Source organism: Phyllostomus discolor, chromosome 3, assembly GCF_004126475.2.
Source record: "Phyllostomus discolor isolate MPI-MPIP mPhyDis1 chromosome 3, mPhyDis1.pri.v3, whole genome shotgun sequence".
Classification (NCBI taxonomy): Eukaryota; Metazoa; Chordata; class Mammalia; order Chiroptera; family Phyllostomidae; genus Phyllostomus; species Phyllostomus discolor.
Genome location: NC_040905.2, coordinates 125,420,531 through 125,440,205, shown reverse-complemented (window position 1 = coordinate 125,440,205; position 19,675 = coordinate 125,420,531). Strand labels below are relative to the sequence as shown.

The 19,675-nt window shown below is 40.9% G+C and overlaps 1 protein-coding gene across 4 annotated transcripts in view; it reads left to right on the top strand.

Moving 5' to 3' along the window:
- Positions 1-19,675, top strand: part of LYRM1 (LYR motif containing 1) — a 28,740-nt gene that overhangs the window by 2,111 nt on the left and 6,954 nt on the right. The window contains exon 1 of one of the 4 annotated variants that reach the window (XM_036021403.1): positions 1,796-2,620. The exons of the other annotated variants lie outside the window; for them this stretch is intronic. Coding sequence (XP_035877296.1) covers positions 2,583-2,620 — 38 coding nt within the window. The 5' untranslated portion in view covers positions 1,796-2,582. Of the gene's footprint in view, positions 1-1,795; positions 2,621-19,675 lie in introns of those variants that run through there. 4 annotated transcript variants of the gene reach the window in all.

The following is a 19,675-nucleotide window of genomic DNA, read 5'->3' as shown; positions in this document are numbered from 1 at the left end:
CCCTGCTGCAGTAGCTGAGGGAGAGATGAAGGCAGTGTTGCAGTAGCAGTGGATTAAAACTGAGGTAGTTAAAGTCAGTGTATTATAAGAGAAAGTTTATTTAGAAACCTACAGAGGCAAAAGAAGGGTCTGGGAGCTTCGGAGAGAGAATGGCAAAGGTAACTTGCTTGGGGGGAAGAAGAAGGGCCAGGGAAAGGCCCAGGCTGGGAGGGGGAGCTGGCCCTCAGTGTTATTTTGGAAGTAGAGTTTGTAGGACTTGCTGATGAATTGGACATGCAGTGAATAGGAGAGGAAGAAATGAAGGATGGCTCCTAAGGGAAAACTATGAAGGGAATTACCTTATATTCTCTTGTAAATATACTAGGTTTGGTAAGTCTGTTAACCATCCAGGTGAAGATGTTAAGAAATTGCATATACAAGTCAGGGGGAAAAGTCATAGAGATAATAAATGTAGGTAGGGATTTATTTCTAGATCACCTAGGCCTCTTAACTGTTGGGGGCTCTTTACGTTTAGAGATTACCCAGAGAAGGAGAAGCCTGCAAAGGAAACTCTTAACACAGACAAGTCCTAAAAGATATCTTGGAATAATAGGACCCACCCTCATAATCAGTGAGACTCATCCACCTGTAAAAGGGTGCAGCCATGGGGCCCCCATAAAAGGAATTGTAATGGGGTCCAGAACTCAGGTGTCCAGGAAATATTAAAAATACGGGTTGTCCTCACCCCCACAAATCTGAGCTGGGGATGGGATACAAGGAGCAGGGCCATTGTGTTGTTTTGCATAGCAACAGTTTTGCAGATAACCTCTAGAATGGTCATTTAACATATCTATAACCTTTAACTGGTTTCTTAGATATGTTAAATAGCTGTGGCCTTGCCTTGAGCCAGGGAGAAGGGAGTGACTTCCACCTAAGATGTAACTGTGAGGCAACTCCCCTGGTTACAGAACTTTCAAGAGAGCTTGGAGATTATTGGCTCCATGCCATGGGGCCATGCCTGCCCAGACTTACTATGGAAGCCCAGAAAAGCTGGAAAATACCGTAGTGCTGACAAGTGTAGCCTGTTGTGGGACGAATCAGATATGGGACTGCAGAGGAAGATTAGAGCTGGGATTTAAACCTAGGTGCGGCAGCCACGAGAATCATCATGTGGCTTTGGCAGGGGAGAATCCTGTGGCTTTGGATCTCCCTTTGCCACACAGCTTAGGAAGCTGGAAAGCAAGGTGTAACAGCAATGCAGAGGTCTCTCAGCAGTTCGGAAGAATGCAGGAGAGATGCTGCAGGAAGGAAAGGGGTGAAAGGATGCTTGCTGGTGGGCTATGAGAAGGTGCCATGTGGTTTTAGAATAAGAACTGGAGATCCCGACAACACAGCTGATGGTGCTGTGAACGGAGGGAGGCCTACCAGCCTAGCACAGATTACTGGGAAGAACTGGGGGCTGCCTGAGCCAAGGATTTCTATTTCTTTTCCTGAGATATTATGCACCAGACCAGGCAAAGTGCGGGTAGAAAGGACTGTGTGTGTTTGTGGGTGTTTTAAGGGACTTTGGGGTTTTGATGAAGACATTAAGTCATTACTCTTAAGTCTGTATAATTTGAATAAATAATTCCTTTCCTTTTTGCCAATCTCTAACATGGAGAGCTATAATTCTCTGGCGATAGGCAAGGCGAACCTAGTACAGGGGCACCCCAGGAAAAGGGGGGGTCAATTTGGTAACTTTGTGGGACCCCCCCTCCCCTGGTGGCTAATCAGGGAAAATCACGGGAGACCACATGCGTAGTAAAACCCTGCCAAAATTAGCCAGGAAGGATCCGCTCTTTAAGAGGAGAGTCCCTCTAGCCTGTGAGATCAATCTCTGCGTGGAGTTGGCCTGCTCCCATGTTCTCTGCCATAAACTCTGGGTGTTCCGTTCGATTCTTTGTCGCAATCACCAAGAACCTGGTTACCTGTGCTAACCTGTGACACACCCACTAGCCAGCTTCTATTCATCCTTTAAGGTTTGGCTTAAATCTTTTCTCTCGATCTCCTGAGGGCAGTGCTTTTGGTCTTGTGCCCACATGATTTGTGCCCATTGTAGCAAACCCAGCTTTGCTTGTTAATTGTTGATATGCCTGTCTCCCCGACAGACTATTTCTTTGTATCCTGCTGGCTCCTAATATAGAGCCTTACCCATAGGGTTCAACATGTGGCTATAGCCAGGTAGAAACAGTTTTCATAACATATCACGTGTAGACTTCAACAGCATCTGACAGGGGCTTTTGTCCCTATTGCTGCCACTACTGCCACACATCTAGATATGATCAATCTCATAAAATTGAGAAAGAGTATCAGAAGAAGAATCAGAAAGCCTGGATTTCAGTGTCGGATCTGCTACAGATCTGCAGGGTGGCCTTGGATAGGCCCTTTTCTTTGAGCAGAAGGGTTTGGCCTGAATGGAGATTGCAGACTGGCAAGATAGATATTGCCTGCAAACATTTTGTTGAGCTCAGGAAGTGATTTGAATTTTTTGTAATCCTCATCGAGGATATGTTTATTGATTTTTAGAGAGAGGGGAAGAGGGTGGTAGAGAGAGAGAAACAGATATGTTGCCTCCCAACCGGAGATCAAACCCACAACCTAGGTATCTGCCCTAACCAGGGATTCAGCCTGCAGGCTTTTGGTGTATGAGATGATGCTCCAACCAACTGAGCCACCAGCCACAGTGATTTAAATTATCTTCTAATTTACTTGTCAGCGTTTCAATATTGGACATTGGAGGCTTTTGACATCTTGCTCTCTGGCATGTTGTCAGTTTGGCTCAAATAAACTCATAAAAATTTAAATAAATAAAAAACATTTTGTATCAAAATCTAGATTTTTGGCTTTGCTCGAAAAATGAGGCAATCTGGCAACAGCAGCCTGAGACTCCTACATAGCAACAGTTATCTGGAGCCAAGGAGCTGCTTCCTTTTTTGTGGTTCAGTGATCAAGTTTGCCTAAAGGTCTCTCTCCTCCACTACCTACCTGGTCCCTGTGGGCATTGGATTTGCAGTTCTGAGTCTAGAGCTGTCCATATGTAGCCACTGGCTACATGTAACTACTTAAATTTAAGTAAAATTAAATTTAAAATTTAGTTCTCAGGTGCACTAACCATATTTCAAGTGCCCAATAGCTGCATGTGGCCAGTGGTCTCCCTCTTGAACAGCATGCATACAGAATATTTTCATCATTGAAAATGGAGCTAGAAGGTACTCTGGATGCTAATCATTCCACAAAGCTGAAAGTGGACAATCTTTGTTCCTACTCAAGGAATTTTGTGTGGTAAGGAGCTCAGTACCTCTGTAGATGAGAAAAGTTGCTTATTTAATAGTTATTTGATAATTGGAGGGTACCTGGGAACTGACATGAAGGTAGGGACCCCTGGGCACAGTGAAGTTATTTATCGTATGGTTAGATCAATTCTCAGGTGCTAGAAAACTTCAGCGGTATCTAATGTTAAAACCAGAACTCCTTAGGAAATAATCCAAAATGAGGGATCTAAATGTTAATTTAAATTTAAGTGTTTTGTGTTCTCCAACTTCCCTAATTTCTGTGAAGAGTTGAAATCCTGGGTAGTTAATGAAGGAATTACTGGGGTTGATCTTTAGCATGGACCTAACCTAGTTTTCATTTATTTCCAGCACACACACCTGTAACACCACTTGCTACTTGTGGTTACTGATTCCCAATGCCTCTGGTTGACCCTTTACCTTGTCTTTGTCTCAAAATACACAGATAAGGAACCACATACTTCCATTTCTTTTGACTTGGGGTTAGAAAGTTGGTTTTTCATTTAGAATTGTTATCCCTGATGGGAAGAACACCTGTAAATTTCATGGTTACAATAACCTGATTGGATCCCCTTACCGGTGCAATTTTTATGTTCCCCGGTCCTGGAATATTTAGAATGAGTGTACTTCCTGGCTGGTGTGGCTCAGTGGATTTAATGCCCAGCTGTGAATCAAAGGGTTGTAAGTTTGATTCCTAGTCAGTGCACGTGCCTGGGTTGCAGGCCAGGTCCCCAGTGGAGGGCACTGAGAGGCAACCACACATTGATGTTTCTGTCCTTTTCTTTCTCCCTCCCTTCTCCTTTCTAAAAATAAATAAATAAAATCTTTAAAAAACAATTTAGAGTATGTGTACTTAACCCATAAGATCTTGTTTGAAGGAGTTTAAAAGTCAGATGTCAATATTTTTTTACTTTTTCCTATGTTCTAAAGATTTCCCATACATATTACAGGGCTTGACCTAATTAGTTCTATTTCCTGTAGGTATAATAAAAATATGATCTGCCCCCTATCTGACACACCATATTGTCATTTTCTGTAAAAATATACTGTCCAGAAAATAGCTGTGGTATGATTAAGTATGCCACAGTATCCTCAGATTTGCAAAACTGTGGCAATACAGTTCCCCCTCTTTTAAAAAAGATGTTTAATTATTCTTAGAGAAGAAGAAGGGAGAGAGAAAAAGAGGAAGAAAACATTGGTATACACTTGGTTGCCTCTCACACGCCCCCCAAATGGGCACCTGGCCTGCAATCCAGGCATGTCCCCTGACCTCAAATGGAATCAGAGACCTTTTCTTTTTTCTTTTTTTTTATTGCTGTTCAGTTTCAGTTGTCTGCCTCCTTCCCATTGTTCTCCCCTGCTTGATCCAACCCCCACTCCCAAAGACAATACCCTCACCATTGTCCTTGTCCATGGGTCCTTTGTACATGTTCACCTTTCTTCTCCCGACATCCCCTTCTCCCCTCCCCTCTGGTCCCTGTCATTTTATTCTTTATTTCCATGTATCTGGTTCTATTTTGCTTGTTTGTTTGTTTGCTTGTTTTGTTGATTAGGTTCCACTTACAAGTGAGATCATATGACATTTGTCTTTCACTTGTCTTATTTCACTTAGCATAATAGTCTCCAGTTCCATCCATTCTCTTGCGAAGGATAGGAGTTCCGTCTTTCTGCTACATACTATTCCATTGTATAAAGGTACCATAGGTTTTTCATCCATTCATTTATTGATGGGCACTTAGGCTGTTTCCAGCACTTGGCTATTGTACATAATGCTGCTATGAACATTGGGGTGCCTAGGTTCTTTTGAATTGGTGTTGCAGGATTCATAGGGTATAATCCCATGAGTGGAATCACTGGATCAAAAGGCAGTTCCATTTTTAGTTTTCTTAGGAACTTCCATACTGTTGTCCAAAGTGGTTGCACCAGTCTGCTTTCCCACCAGCAGTGCATTAGGGTTCCCTTTTCTCCACATCCTGGCCAGCACTTGTTTGTTGATTTGTTTATGATAGCCATTCTGACCAGTGTGAGGTGGTATTTTATTGTGGTTTTAATTTGCATCTCTCTGATGGCTAGTGATGTTGAACATCCTTTCATATGCCTATGGGCTCTCTGTATGTCCTCCTTGGATAAGTGTCTGCTCAAGTCCTTTGCCCATTTTTTAAATTGGATTCTTTGTCTTCCTGGAGTGGAGTCCTATGAATTCTTTATCTATTTTGGAGATAAAACACCCTTGTCCATAGTATCATTGGCAAAAATATTTTCTCGTGTGTTTGGTTTGCTTTTCATTTTGCTGATTTTTTTTCTTTAGCTGTGTAGAAGCTTTTTAATTTAATATAGTCCCATTTGTTTATTCTTTCCTTTATATCCCTGGCCCTAGGGATATTTGTGAAAATATTGCTGTGTGAGATATCTGAAATTTTTCTATGTTCTCCTTTAGGACTTTTATAGTGCTCAGACTTATATTTGAGTCTTATATCCATTTTGAGTTTATTTTTGTGTATGGTATATGTTGGTGGTTGAGTTTCATTTATTTGTATGTAGCTGTCCAGCTCTCCCAAAACCATTTATTGAAAAGGATATCTTTTCTCCATTTGATGCTCCTGCCCCCTTTGTCAAATATTGCCCATAGAGACTTGAGTTTATTTTTGGACTCTCTATTCTGTTCCATTGGTCTGTGTGTCACTTCCTGAGCCAGCATCATACTGTTTTGATTATAGTGGCCTTGTAATACAATTTGCTATCAGGTATTGTGATTCTCCTACTTTGTTCTTCTTTCTCAAGATTGCTGCAGCTATTCATGCTCATTTATGGTTACATATTAATTTTTGAAATATTCTATATCTGTGGAATATGTCATTGGTACTTTAATAGGGATTGTATTGAATCTATAAATTGCTTTGGGTAGTATGGGCATTTTAATGATGTTAATTCTTCTAATCCATGAACACAGTATATGCTTCCATTTGTTTGTGTTCCTTAATTTCCTTCTTCAGTGTTGTGTAGTTTTCTGAGTGCAGGTTTTACCTCCTTATTTAAGTTTATTCCTAGGTACTTTATTTGTCTTGTTGCTATATCAAATGGAATTTTTTTTCCTGATTTCTGTTTCTGATATTTTCTTGTTGGTGTACAAAAATGCCTTTAATTTCTGAATATTGACTTTGTATCCTGCTGCTTTGCCAAATTCACTTATTAGGTCCAGTAGTTTTTTGGTGGAGTCTATAATAAAGGCAATATATGAGAAACACACAGCCAACATCATACTCAACAGGCAAAAATTAAAAGCTTTCCCACTAAGATTAGGCACAGGACAAGGTTGTCTGTTTTGACCACTTCTATGCTATAGTATTGGAAGTTCTAGCCACAGTGATCAGATAACAAAAAAATAAAAGGCCTACAAATTGGAAAGGAGGAAGTAGAACTGACATTGTTTGCATACAACATGATAGTGTACATAGAAAACCCTATGGGGACCTTTACTCTTTACAAGCCAGTGCTCAGTCCACTGAGCCACATCAGCCAGGGCAGACTCTTCCCTTTTTGGATTCTAGTGACCAAAAACTGAACCCAGAACAGGGAACAAGTTCATGGGGTGAGTGTGTTGTTTGATGGAGGTGAGGAAGGACAGAGAAATGTGGGGCACAGTTTATCTTCAAGGATATCATATTTGACTGGGGATGATTCTATATAGGATGTGGGTATAGGCCAGAAAGTAGAGAGAATAGGGGAGTACTTCCTATATGGAGTAAAAAGTGAAGAAAAGGGTATGTGAGGAGTAAGAGATGAAGGAAGAAAAATAAGAAGAGATCATAATCATGCCTGTAATGTTGGCACCTACATTATATTTTCAATAAGAAGATGCTCTGTGTCTGAAGATAAGCACTGCCTCCAACAGGGTTATTGACTCATACCAAAGAACAATAGCCATTTACTATACAGGGATTATTAATGATCAAAGGGAAGCAGCTGTAGGAAAATCCATCACTACCACAAAGGTCTTAATAAATTTGCCAAGGAGCTATCCATTTCTTTACACTTCTGCAGACAAAGCTTAGCATACGTAAAGGCAACCTTCATTTCCTGCTATTCAGGTAACATTTGTCTTTGTTAACTCCCCTTTGCTTACTGATTTGCATGGATTATCTCATGGATGATCCTTACAAGAAATCTTTGAAGAAGGTTGTGATGTTGCCCCATTGTACATTTTAAGAAAGTAAGGCTCAGGAAGACTTGCCAATGTGATGAAGACAAGATCCAAGCCAAGGTTTGACCACTGCAGAGCCATTAGTTCATTTTTGCATTATGTCTCCCCTTCCTTACATTTGTGGAAAAACTGCCCAAAACTAAGACAGTCATTCTCTACTCTGCTATCAAGGCCCAGAAATCTGTTTGCTTTGGCATTATAAGAACATTTCAATTCCCTAGAGATTCTCCAAAGACAAACTTAAAATGAACATTTTCTGAGTTGGCTTTGACTCCTGATCATTTGGGTACAATGAACCTTATTCCACTAAAGGATTGTTTTTCAAAAACAAAGTATCACAATCTATTTTCCTATATGCTTGGTTCTAAGCTTAGCAGAAACATAGTAAATCACTTTAGTCCAGTGGATGAACCCTAACTGGCCTTAGACGAGCTGAAGACTGAGGTTTCCTTTATAGCTGTGTGTTGAATATCTTATACTACCCTGGATGGAACTGATAAGGCCTCTTCCCCAGATAACATTGAATCTTCAGTTCTTTGTCCTGACATGCACAGTACCACTCTCAAAAACATCATTGTGAGGGTTTATTAGTATTTTTAAATGCTCTAGGGTCTTCAGTTGGAAAACCTGGTTCATATATCACCACATATATCTCAAGATGAGAATGGACATTAGTGGCTACCATTCTTTTTTTTTTGAGGAGAGAAACAGTGATTTATTGTTCCACTTATTTTTTAAAATGCATTTTATTGATTATGCTATTACAGTTGTCCCATTTTCCCCCTTCTCTCCCCTCCACCCTGTACACCCCTCCCACCCACGTTTCCTCCCTTTAGTTCATGTCCATGTGTCATAGTTATGAGTTCTTTAGCTTCTACATTTCCCGTACTATTCTTGCCCTCCCCCTATCTATTTTCAACCTACATTCTATGCTACTTATTCTCTATACCTTTTCCCTCTCTCTCCTCCTCCCACCCCGCTGCTGCTAACCCTCCATGTGCCCTCCATTTCTGTGGTTCTGTTCCTGTTCTAATTGTTTACTTCGTTTCTTTTGGTTTTGCTTTAGGTGTGGTTGTTGATATTTGTGAGTTTGCTGTCCTTTTACTATACATGTCTTTTCTTTATCTTCTTTTCTTAGATAAGTCCCTTTAGCATTTCATAAAATAAGGGCTTGGTGATGATGAACTCCTTTAACTTGACCTTATCTGAGAAGCACTTTGTCTGCCCTTCCATTCTAAATGAGAGCTTTGCTGGATAGAGCAATCTGGGATGTAGGTCCTTGTCTTTCATGACTTGGAATATTTCTTTCCAGCCCCTTCTTGCCTGTAAGGTCTCTTTGGAGAAATCAGCTGACAGTCTGGTGGGAACTCCTTTGTAGGTTACTGTCCCCTTATCTCTTGCTGCTTCTAGGATTCTCTCCTTCGTTTTTACCCTGGCTAATGTAATTATGATGTGCCTTGGTGTGTTTCTTCTTGGGTCCAACTTCTTTGGGGCTCTCTGAGCTTCTTGGATTTCTTGGAAGACTGTTCCCTTTGCCAGATTGGGGAAGTTCTCCTTTATTATTTGTTCAAATACGTGCTCAATCTGTTGCTTTTCCCCTTCCGATTCTGGTACCCCTATAATTCGGATATTGGAACGTTTAAGGTGTCTTGGATGCTCTTAATCTTTTCCTCAACTTTTTGAATTCTTATTTCATCATGCTTTCCTGCTTGGTTGATTCTATCTTCCTTCTGGTCCACTGTATTGTTTTGAGACTCATATTCCTTCCTTTCACTATTGGCTCTCCTCCGCGTGTCTTCCTGCATCTGTTTTATGGTACTCTGCATTCTTTCATCTAAATTTCGTCCAAAATCCACCAGTTCCGTGAGCTTTCTGATCACCAGTGTTTTGAACTGCGCATCTGATAGATTGGCTAATTCTTGGTCGCTCAAAAGGATGAGTCCTGGGGGACTGATCTGCTCTGTTGAAAACATATATTTCCCCTGTCTCTCCTTTTTTTTTTTTTTCGGTCTGGTTGCTCTTGTTACGGTGGGGGGCAGAGCCTTAGGTGTTCACCAGGGCTGGGCACCCCAGTTGCTAGATTGTGACGTTATACGTGGGGGTGGGGCGGGAGCGGGGACGGGAGAAAACAATGGTGATAGTTCCGTTCTCCTGGACTCAGACCCTTCTCTGGGCTCCCGGGCTGCGAGTTCTGCCCTGGTCCACAATCGCTACCCCTCTGGGTCTGCCAGCCGCAGCTTGCGTACTCAGGGATCACCGCTGCGTTCTTGCGCCCCGGATGGCTGTCGCACCGATTTCACGCCAAACTTTCCCTGACCTCCACGCGCCGCTGACCCGAGCCAGTCCCGCACCTGCCCAGCTCGTCTTCTCCTACCAGTCCGGATGAACGCGTCTACTTCAACTTCTTGGCTGCCTGACTTCCTTTCAGATAAATCCTCTGCCGGATCTGGGCGTTATTCTGACTGTAAATTATTGTTGTAAATTATTGTTGTTCTAATCTTGGTTGTGCGAGGAAGTACGGTGCGTCCACCTATTCCTCCATCTTGCCGGAAGTCCTATTGTTCCGTGGCTACCGTTTTTTGTGTGTAATTTATTCTTCCTGCAGATATACAGCATGGGGCAAAAGTAGGTTTATAATTGTGAATACATGAAACAGTTTATACTTGTATCATTATTTATTAATTATGGTAGTATTTCCCATACCAACAACTGTAAACCTACTTTTGCCCCACCCTGTGGGGCAAGCTCCAACTGCATGCCTGGCCTATGAGTGTAATGAATGAAAGATAACCTCTCTTCCACCTCCCTCCAAAGCTTGCACAGTAGAGGAAGAAAGGTAAATCAAACAGAAAATTATAATAGAGCAGGATGAACATTATGATGGGAGTGTACAAGATGTGCCAGCAATGTGCACGGCCAGGATGCTGACCCAGTGTTAGTGTGAAGAAGGCACCAATAAAAGTGATGGGAGCCAAAGGATAAGAGTCAGCAGCTAGGCAAAGAAGTGTGGGTGGAGACCTTCATTTGTCAGAGTCCCAGATCAAAGGAGATAGGGCCGCACGACCTGGGTCCAGCCACTACTGGTACACAATGAACACATGAGACTGATTTCCTTTGGGCAAATTTCACAATCTCTACCTTCTGCCCATTCCTCAAAACCATAATTTACTTGGGAGAGACATTTGACTACATTACATTCATTTAGTCATCATGAGAAAAAAGTCTACCAGGGCCAGATCTTGAAAGAAAGGAAAGAGCTCTTCTACCTGGGGCTTGAAAGTGAGGGATTCTGGAACTTGCCTTTTCTATCCCTTGTTTGTGCTGTAACCATTTTTCTTCAATAGAAGGCAAAGCTTCATGAGAGTTCAATATTTGGAATTTTGACATTCCTGACAACAGAGTCATGCTTCTATAAATTTCATTGTGAGAAGGAATTTTCATCTCTGCTCTGAAAGTCCCCAGTGTCCATGCTGCTATCGTCTTTCTAAAGGTAGGGAAAAGGTGAAGTGGATAAAGCCCCTAGTACTAACAAATCTCCCCTAGGCTGCCTATAAAACTAGATCTAGACATGCCCAGTACCTACATATGCCAGAGAAAAGGGGGTTCTCAATTCTCTGCAGACCCTTTCACTGTACCGGCAATACTACAGTGAGTGGTCGGTGCCTTGTTTTCTATTTATTTATTTAATACTCACCAGAGGATATGTTTCTTGATTTTAGAGAGGGAGGAAGGGAGGCAAACATCCGTTGGTTGCCTCCCGTACACACCCTGACTGGGGATTGAACTAGCAACCTAGGTATACTCCCTGACTAGGAATCAAACCCACAACCTTTTTGGTGCATGGTACAACACTCCAGCCAACTGAGCTATCTGGCTAGGGCTCTATTTTTTTAGGAGATTCATCCCTGCCCATTACAAGTTCCCACTAATGATTCCAAATTAAAAACAGGGAAAAGTTTATTTATGGTGAGGGAAACAATTATCCAGCTTTTTTGGCTACTGATTCCAGCTCTCCTGTCAGTTGAGTTGTATTAGGTAATGTGGACGAAAAGGGGGCCATATACGAAACCTGACAAGCTCAAGGGGAGGCCTGTGTGGCCGCCTTACAAACTCTAGAGGACATGAAGTAACCACATATGATGGTCTGAAATTAAAACATCTTTACTAAAAGCAAATCATGGCAGATAGTCATGTCCTAGGCCAGTGTCTTCTCTGACAAAGGTCAGTGTTCACTTTAACCAAGCCTGTCATCTTTTCGCATCTATGGTAACATGACTTTGTAATGTAAGAGTAATCTTCCACACCCATCCAGGCACAATCTCCCACCAGAGCAGAGACCACAGAACCCCCTCATTGTTATCTTGTTCCCTGCATACCATCTCTGTGTCCTGTAAATATTGTTAATGATGCTGTACTCATCAATGTAAAGGAAGTATGTGTCTGTTTTAGTTTTTATCCAATCTCAGAGATTTCCCTACTATGTTTTCTCCTGCCTCCCTAATCTACCACTAGTGGATTTCATGTAACCCCCTCATGTCTTCTCCTTTGGTTCAAGGTGCGAAACTGTCATTCTCTGGAGCATTTATTCAATCCATTGAGATTTTGCTTCCTAGTGATTGTTGTCAGTTTAGCTCAAATTAAAAAATTCTATAGGTTTGTAAATTTCTTACATTGACAGCAAGACTCTTCACCATATCTAAGATTAGTAGAATCAGAAGTACTTACAATATAGTTTGAAATTCAGCACATTTTAAAATATGGAAATCAGACCATGGTGCTCCAACTTGCTCAAAATGAGCGTGTCTTCCTTTTTTGAACTTAGGTTATAAACCAAACTTCCCAGGGCCTTCCCCTCCCAACCTGTGTGCAGTTCTAGCCGCCTGTGGCCTAACCTCCCCCATAAGCTCTGAGTACATCAACATTGAGGTTGGTTCCCACTTTAGCCTTTGCTCTTGCCCTTTCCTCTTCCTAATCCACCTTCCTCTTAACTCTTCCCATTAATAGGCTCCTTGATAGCATTCAGGGGTTGCTCAAATGTTGCTGCCCAAATATAATAACCCCCACCTCTGCTCACTCATCTATTACTGTTTCATTCTTGGAGAGCACATTTTACCACCAGAAATTTCTTCTTGTGTATCATCTGCCACTTGAATATAAGCATAGGAGGGCACAGATCATGGCTGCTTGTTTATCACTATCCTTAGAAACACATGAGCCTGGCACATGGTAGACACTGAACAAAAGTTGAATGTATGGATGGGTGCCTGGGAGGTAAGTGCCAGCATAAGGAAAGTCTAAAACTTAGACAATTTTTCTCAGAGTTTATTTGAGTGGAAGTGACAATACTTGTTGGGAAGCAAGATACTCTGGAGAATAACAGTTTGCAATTCCTTTTATTCATTTGGAATTAAGGAGGAAAGATCACACCACATGGAGGCAGAAGAAAAGGTGGGGATCAGATTATAGGATAGTTAAAGTACGTGCTCTCTTGAGTGTGGTGGTTTCCCTTGAGGGGGTCTGAAAAGAGGCATTTCAAAGGTGTGGTAATCTAGATGCACAGAAACAATGAATGGGGTTTGCTTAAGGCAAAGATAAGCCTTCTACTAAAGAAGGTAATATACCTGGGGTATGACTATAAGCCATAACCTACACAGTTAGGAATTTAGGATCAGATCACCTGTGAGATTATTTTCTGCAGAATCCCTTTTTCCTCCACAGTAGTGTGGGGCCTGCAGGCTGATAGCACTGTAATGAGCTCTAGTATCTCTTTTGTGATGTCAGCTCCCTTTGGCTGCTGCAGGGAATGGAAAAGCAGAACAGTCCAGCCAAATGTCCACCTCCTCAGCCAAATGCTGATGTGAAATGTAATTGAAGGAGGGCAGGCAGCTCCAGGGGAGGGGGATGGACAGATACTATATAGGGAATCTTATAAAAAGATAATTGTCTTCCTTATCAAGGTACAAAAAATGGTCTTTTCCTCTTTGTGGGATGGAAATAGAATTGTTTAGTTCACTTTGTCACAATTGGCTGAACTCTCAGGTGTCCAACCTTTTGGTGTCTTTGGGCTACACTAGAAGAAGAGGAGTTGTATTGGGCTACACATTAAATACACAAACACTAAGGAAAACTGATAAGCAAAGAAAAAGGTTTTAAGTAAATGTACAATTTTGTTTTAGACTGGATTCTTAGCCATCCTGGTCTGCATGTGGCCCATGGGCCATGGATTAGACACCTCTGCTCAACAGACATTCAACACAGCTACTGAGGTTGGGTTATCACAACTTTGGGTCTAACTCCAGACTGTCTGGTTTTGAATTATGACCCCACTGGTGCGACCTTGGACTAATTACTTAACCTCTCTGCATGTCAGGTTCCTTCTTTATAAAAACAGATTGGTGGTATAATATCTACCTCACAGAATTTTTGTGATGATTATGGAAGTTAACATATGTAAAGAACATAGTAAAGCCTCTGGCACAGAGTAAGTGCACAGCAAATGTAGTTATTATTAGTAGTAGTAGTAGCAGCAACAGCAGTAGTAGTATACTACTGCTATTCTAGTGAGCAAAACAGTCCCTGCTCTCCAGAAATTCAGAGGGAAAAAGGGACTCGTTGAAATTGCAAAAGAGCAGTAGCTGGCTGTGAAAGGGTGTTCCAGAAAAACATGAGTACTGTGAATAGGTATATACTAGGTGGGTGGGGTGGCTAGCCATCAATAGGCATTCTAAGTGGATGGCTCAGCCAAGACAAACAACTAGACAAGACAGCAGGTGACTTAGAGCAGCAGCTCCCAGATTTCTTTTTCAGACTCCACTATCACAGTTTTTATTATTTATCTATACATTAAACTAGCTTAAAATATGTTGTGATACATTTATTTAAACGAAGTATTATCACTATAAAACCAAAGCTACTTTAAATCATGGTTTTGTTGGGCCATAAAAACATTAAGAGAATCACAGTAAGATAAATAGTTGTATTTTATATCAAAAATCACTTCATCGACCAATCTTTGGGACACCTGCTACAGGGGAAACTTTCCAACTGTGACCAGAGGCCAAGTGCACTAGCAGCAAGCCTTGTCATCCTGTTCTTACTGGCACAGGCTACGCAGGACAGGTGCTTGGTAACGACTGTTAGTTTGGGATTGTTTATACATGGGATACGATTTTTTAAAAAGAGGCCCCATAGCCCTGGCTGGTGTAGCTCAGTGGATTGAGCACGAGCTGCGAACCAAAGTGTTACAGGTTCGATTTCCAGTCAGGGTACATGCCTGGGTTGCAGGCCATGACCCCCAGCAACTGCACATTGATGTTTCTCTCTCTCTCTCTCTCTCTATCTCCCTCCCTTCCCTCTCTAAAAATAAATAAATAAAATCTTTAAAAAATAAAAATAAAAAAGAGGCCCCTTTCCCATCACAATTTCTTCCATTCACACTTTATGTCCTGCCTTTCCTCATTGTGGGATTTGGGGTTAAGGAGGTGAAAGGACACAGAGTTTAAAGAAATATCAGTCTCAGAGTGAAAGATATAAAAATTTTTACTGTAAAAGTTCTACAAGAATAGACTTCACAGGCATTTGAGACTGCAGTTCAATTGGGGTATTCTAAACAATTTCCTATCTCTGGTGTCACCAGTGGGAAAATCCTAGGAGACTCCATTGCATCATATCAACCCCTAAAACTAGTGGGGAATGAAAAGGGTTCCTCCAGTTATGCATCAATGAGAGGTCATTGATAGTTTGAGGAATAAATGTTCTTTTTGAGCCATTAAATCCACAGGAAGGAAGACTCCTAGGGAAAAGGCATTTTTATCCAAACTGGTTACTTCCTAGTAACTGAGACAAATAAATGTAAACCAAAAGGAAAAGAGCTTTTTAAAAAACATTTTTCATATATGACTGACTTTTTTTAATCCTCATCTGAGGATATGGTTTTTTCTCATGGATTTTAGAGTGAGACAGAGAGAAACATCGATCAGTTGTCTCCCATGCATGCCACAACTGGGGATCAAACCTGCAATCCTTTTGTGCACAGATGATGCTCCAACCAGATGAACCACCCAGTCAGGGCTATATATGATTTTGTTTCCAGAATCTCAAGTTTCTGTAGCATGAGATATTTTCATTTATTGAGCAGGCATTTGTTGACTACCAATTATGCACCCTGCTAGGTGCTGAGAATTCAGCAGTAAACAATACAGATGTTACTGCCCCCATGAAGGTTAGAATCTACTGAGGAAGACAGACATTAACAAACCACTCCTTGAGTGATCAGTGCTTCAAAGAAGAAATACAAGCAGCCAAGGACAGTTCAGCAGAGAGAACTGATCTGGTGCATATAGTGAAGAAGCTGGGGGTGGGAGGAGGTTGGGAGGGGGTAAGGATCATCCGAGACACTCATGTTTTCACTGAGAACTCAAGGATGACTAGGGGTTGGTTGGTTGGTTAGGTACATGGGAGGGGGTCAGAGGAGACCCCCTTCCCTTCTAGAAAGGGAAAACAGATGGGTATGTACCCCTAAGGTATGAAAGAACATAATTTCCTCAAAGAACTGAAGGATTCTATTAAGGAAAAAACAAAAAGAAGCATTTTTTTTGCATTTTCACACAAAAATTAGAAGTAGTAGACCAGGCTTGTAAATAGTACACCACAGGAAAACTGCTTTAGACTCTTCTCTAAGGAAATTTTTGGAATTTGTAACTGCAGCAACTCCATTTCTTTAACGTGACTTCTCTCCTGTCTGTCCATCCACTCCTTTAATCATTAAGCCCTTAGGACATCAGATTCTGGGCAGTATCAAACTGTCTTAACAACAAAGCCTCGGGCCTATTGACCACAGAAACAGAATTTCGGTCAAGCTAATGATAAATAATACCTTGATTTCAGTTGTGTTTCAGCCCCAGACCAGTGAACACAGAATGACCCTACAACCACATCCTCACAAAACCTAACACAGTGACCAACTACTTCTGTCCTGGCCCAACCACTTAGTGGAGCCCACAACTCCAGTCCCCTCAGCCACCTTGTGGAATGATTTTCCCCTATACAACCTATCCCCTGGAAGCCATTCAGGAACCAGGTCATTAAGCACCAGCTTATCTATGACCCTGGAGTTGGCAGCATTTCCTCAACTAGTAAATCTTTACTTTGTTGTAAACTCCTGCTACCATTTGGTTGGGTTTTGATTCATGCCCGTGAATGGATGCTTTCAGTAGCAGATTTAGGTTTTCTGGGTCAACTGATGTTGGAGAGAGAGACATTACTTAACTCTCTTTCAGTATTAGTTTTCCAAGTACTTAAACATTTATTAAAGTGTTTTGAAAATAGGCCTATTAAGTACTAATTGTTATTTCTGCTTGTTACCTTGAGTACCTTAATTACAGGGCTCCTATAACAGATTCTGGTGTATGATCAGTTATCAATTGAAGCTAGAGTAGAACGAAACCAATTAAAAGTCTGACTTAGCAGAGGATTGCTGTTGTTTTAATATGCCAGACCTTCCTTTTGCTTCAGGGTCATATAGTCAGTTCAATTCCATTGGTAATGATAGGGAAGTGAGGCAGTCATTAATAGAAGTTAGTTATAGACTCCCTGCCTCTCACAGGAACTCACTCACAGATTTTCATATGAAACCATGGAACTTTAGGGAGAGCCAGAAACGCAGAAACCTTTTTCCTTAAGAAAAATGTCATCATCTCAGCTGGGTTTTTATTAATGATTAGCCACAAAGTATTATGTTCCAAAAAATTCCTGGTTTTTAGGAATTCTTTTAAGCATCATGGACATCAGAATTGGTGTTAAATATAACTTTAGTACTGTTAACTTTTGAATTGGGTGAAGTAGTGCTTTCAAGCTTTTCATCAAATAGTTAAGCCTTGGTTCATTTTTCATTGCTCAAGAAAATTCACCAGGGTCAGGGTAAGTAGAATAAATAATCATATTTGAAAGAGATTCTCTGTACGGTGAATTCTTTACTGGTACTTAGAATTTCTGGATAAACACATCACCTTCCAGCTCCCATCAAATTCTTTAGCTGCTCAAATTCTTATAAACTCAATACTACTCTAAAGCATACTATTTCCGTTTGTTACCCCTCCCATTTGGGTTGGATATAGATCAAATTCCCAAAGGGCGTGAACAGTCTACTTCCTGATCCTGATGAGCTTGTTTGAGGAAAGCTGGGTACTCATGATGAGGTGTCCCAGTGCCTGGCCCTACACTCACTCCAAATCTGTGTTCCAGTTTTCTTCTCTGCCTCCCACTTGTTAAAGGCAGGACAGTATTCATTCTCTTAAGTCTGACTTATCAGAATCTTCCAGTGTAGAACTTCTTTTTTTCTTTCCTAAATTTAAATTTAATAGTAAAGAAATAGGCTGAAGTTTTTGCCAAATGTCCATCAGCAGGAGAGTACACACAGGATAATTTCATACAATGCACTGAATTGTAATAGTGAGAATACATGCATTAGAACTATATGGAACAACATGGATACATCTTAAAATATGGGCAAAAAATCAAATTGTGAAAAGACAACTTTTTATGTGTATAGTTTTTAAACTTAAGTAATACTATATAATGTTAAATGTAAAGATATGTGTGAGAAAGATGAATATAGGATAGTGTTTCCTTCTAGTAGAGAACAAAGGGAATGTGATTTGGAAGAGGTACAATGGGGGTTTCAACTTTGTATATAATTTATTTAAAGGTTCATTGTGAATATATGGCTGCTAATTGTATTACTGTGTCATTTTGTATATCTGAAATATTTTATAATAAAAATAAATGTAACACGAATTTTAAAAATGCAGTTAACTTTTTTATTTGCTTGCTTTTTTTATTGTTCAAGTACAGTTGTCTCCATTTTCACCCCACAGCCCCCTACCCCACCCATTCCTGCTTCCCACCCTCAAACCTAGCCCCTTTGGCTTTGTCCATATGTTCTTCATATATGATCCTTAATGGACCTTTCCCTATTTTCCCCCATTATCCCTCTCTCCCATCCCCTCTGGTCACTGTCAGTTTGCTCTTTTATTTCAGTGTCTCTGGTTACATTTTGCTTGCTTGTTTGCTTTGTTGATTAGGTTCCACTTATAAGACAAATCATATGGTATTTGTCTTTCACTGCCTGGCTTACTTCACTTAGCATAATGCTCTCCATGCTGTTGCAAAGGATAGGAGCTCCTTCTTTCTTTCTGCTGCATAGTATCCCATTGTGTAAATGTACCATAGTTTTTTATCCACTCATCTGCTGTTGTGCATTTAGGCCATTTCCAGCACTTGGCTATTGTAAATTGTGCTGCTATAAACATTGGGGTACATAGGTTCTTATGGATTGGTGTTTCAGGATTCTTAGGGCATAATACCAAGAGTGGAATCACTGGATCAAAAGGCAGTTCCATTTTTAGTTTTTTGAAGAAATTCCATACTGTTTTCCACAGTGGCTGACCCAGTCTGCATTCCCACCAACAGTGCACTAGGGTTCACTTTTCTCTACATCCTTTCCAGCACTCATTGTTTGTTGATTTGTTTATGATGCCATTCTGACCGGTGTGAAGTGGTACCTCATTGTGTCGTTTTAATTTACATCTCTCTGATGGTGGATGATGCAGAAAATGCAGTTAACTTTAGAGGATGCATTTAGATCAGGTTTTATACAAGTGCTTTGAACATAAAATGTTGATGTTTCAGAGTAAAAACCCAGAGGATCCACAAGATTTCAGTCATCCATCATAAAGATTTTCCGTTATACTGATTGCACAGTTCTTACCTGCATAAGGAAATAGACCAATAATTTTAAGAAATATTTTCAACAAGGTTATGATAAAATAAGAGGTAGAATTGCGCCTGCAGGCAAAATTTGTTTAGCCTTTGTGGTACTCACATTTTCAAAAGGAATGAATTAGTATCTCTTTTGAAATTTTATAGTTTAAAAATCTAGGTGGCCTTTTATTTAGCTATCAGGAGATCTGGCATCCCTAGGTCCTCATTTCTACATGGCAGCAGCTGGCTGGGGCTGAGTAGCAACTATCCCCTTTTAAGGAGGCATGTCTTCTACAGTTGGCCACTATCCCTACTCAGCAAGTTTTCCTGCAGGCCAGCCTTCGAGGAACTTAAGTTTGCAATCCCTGCATTAAATTCAATCACTCAAAATGTGCCACCTCCTAGG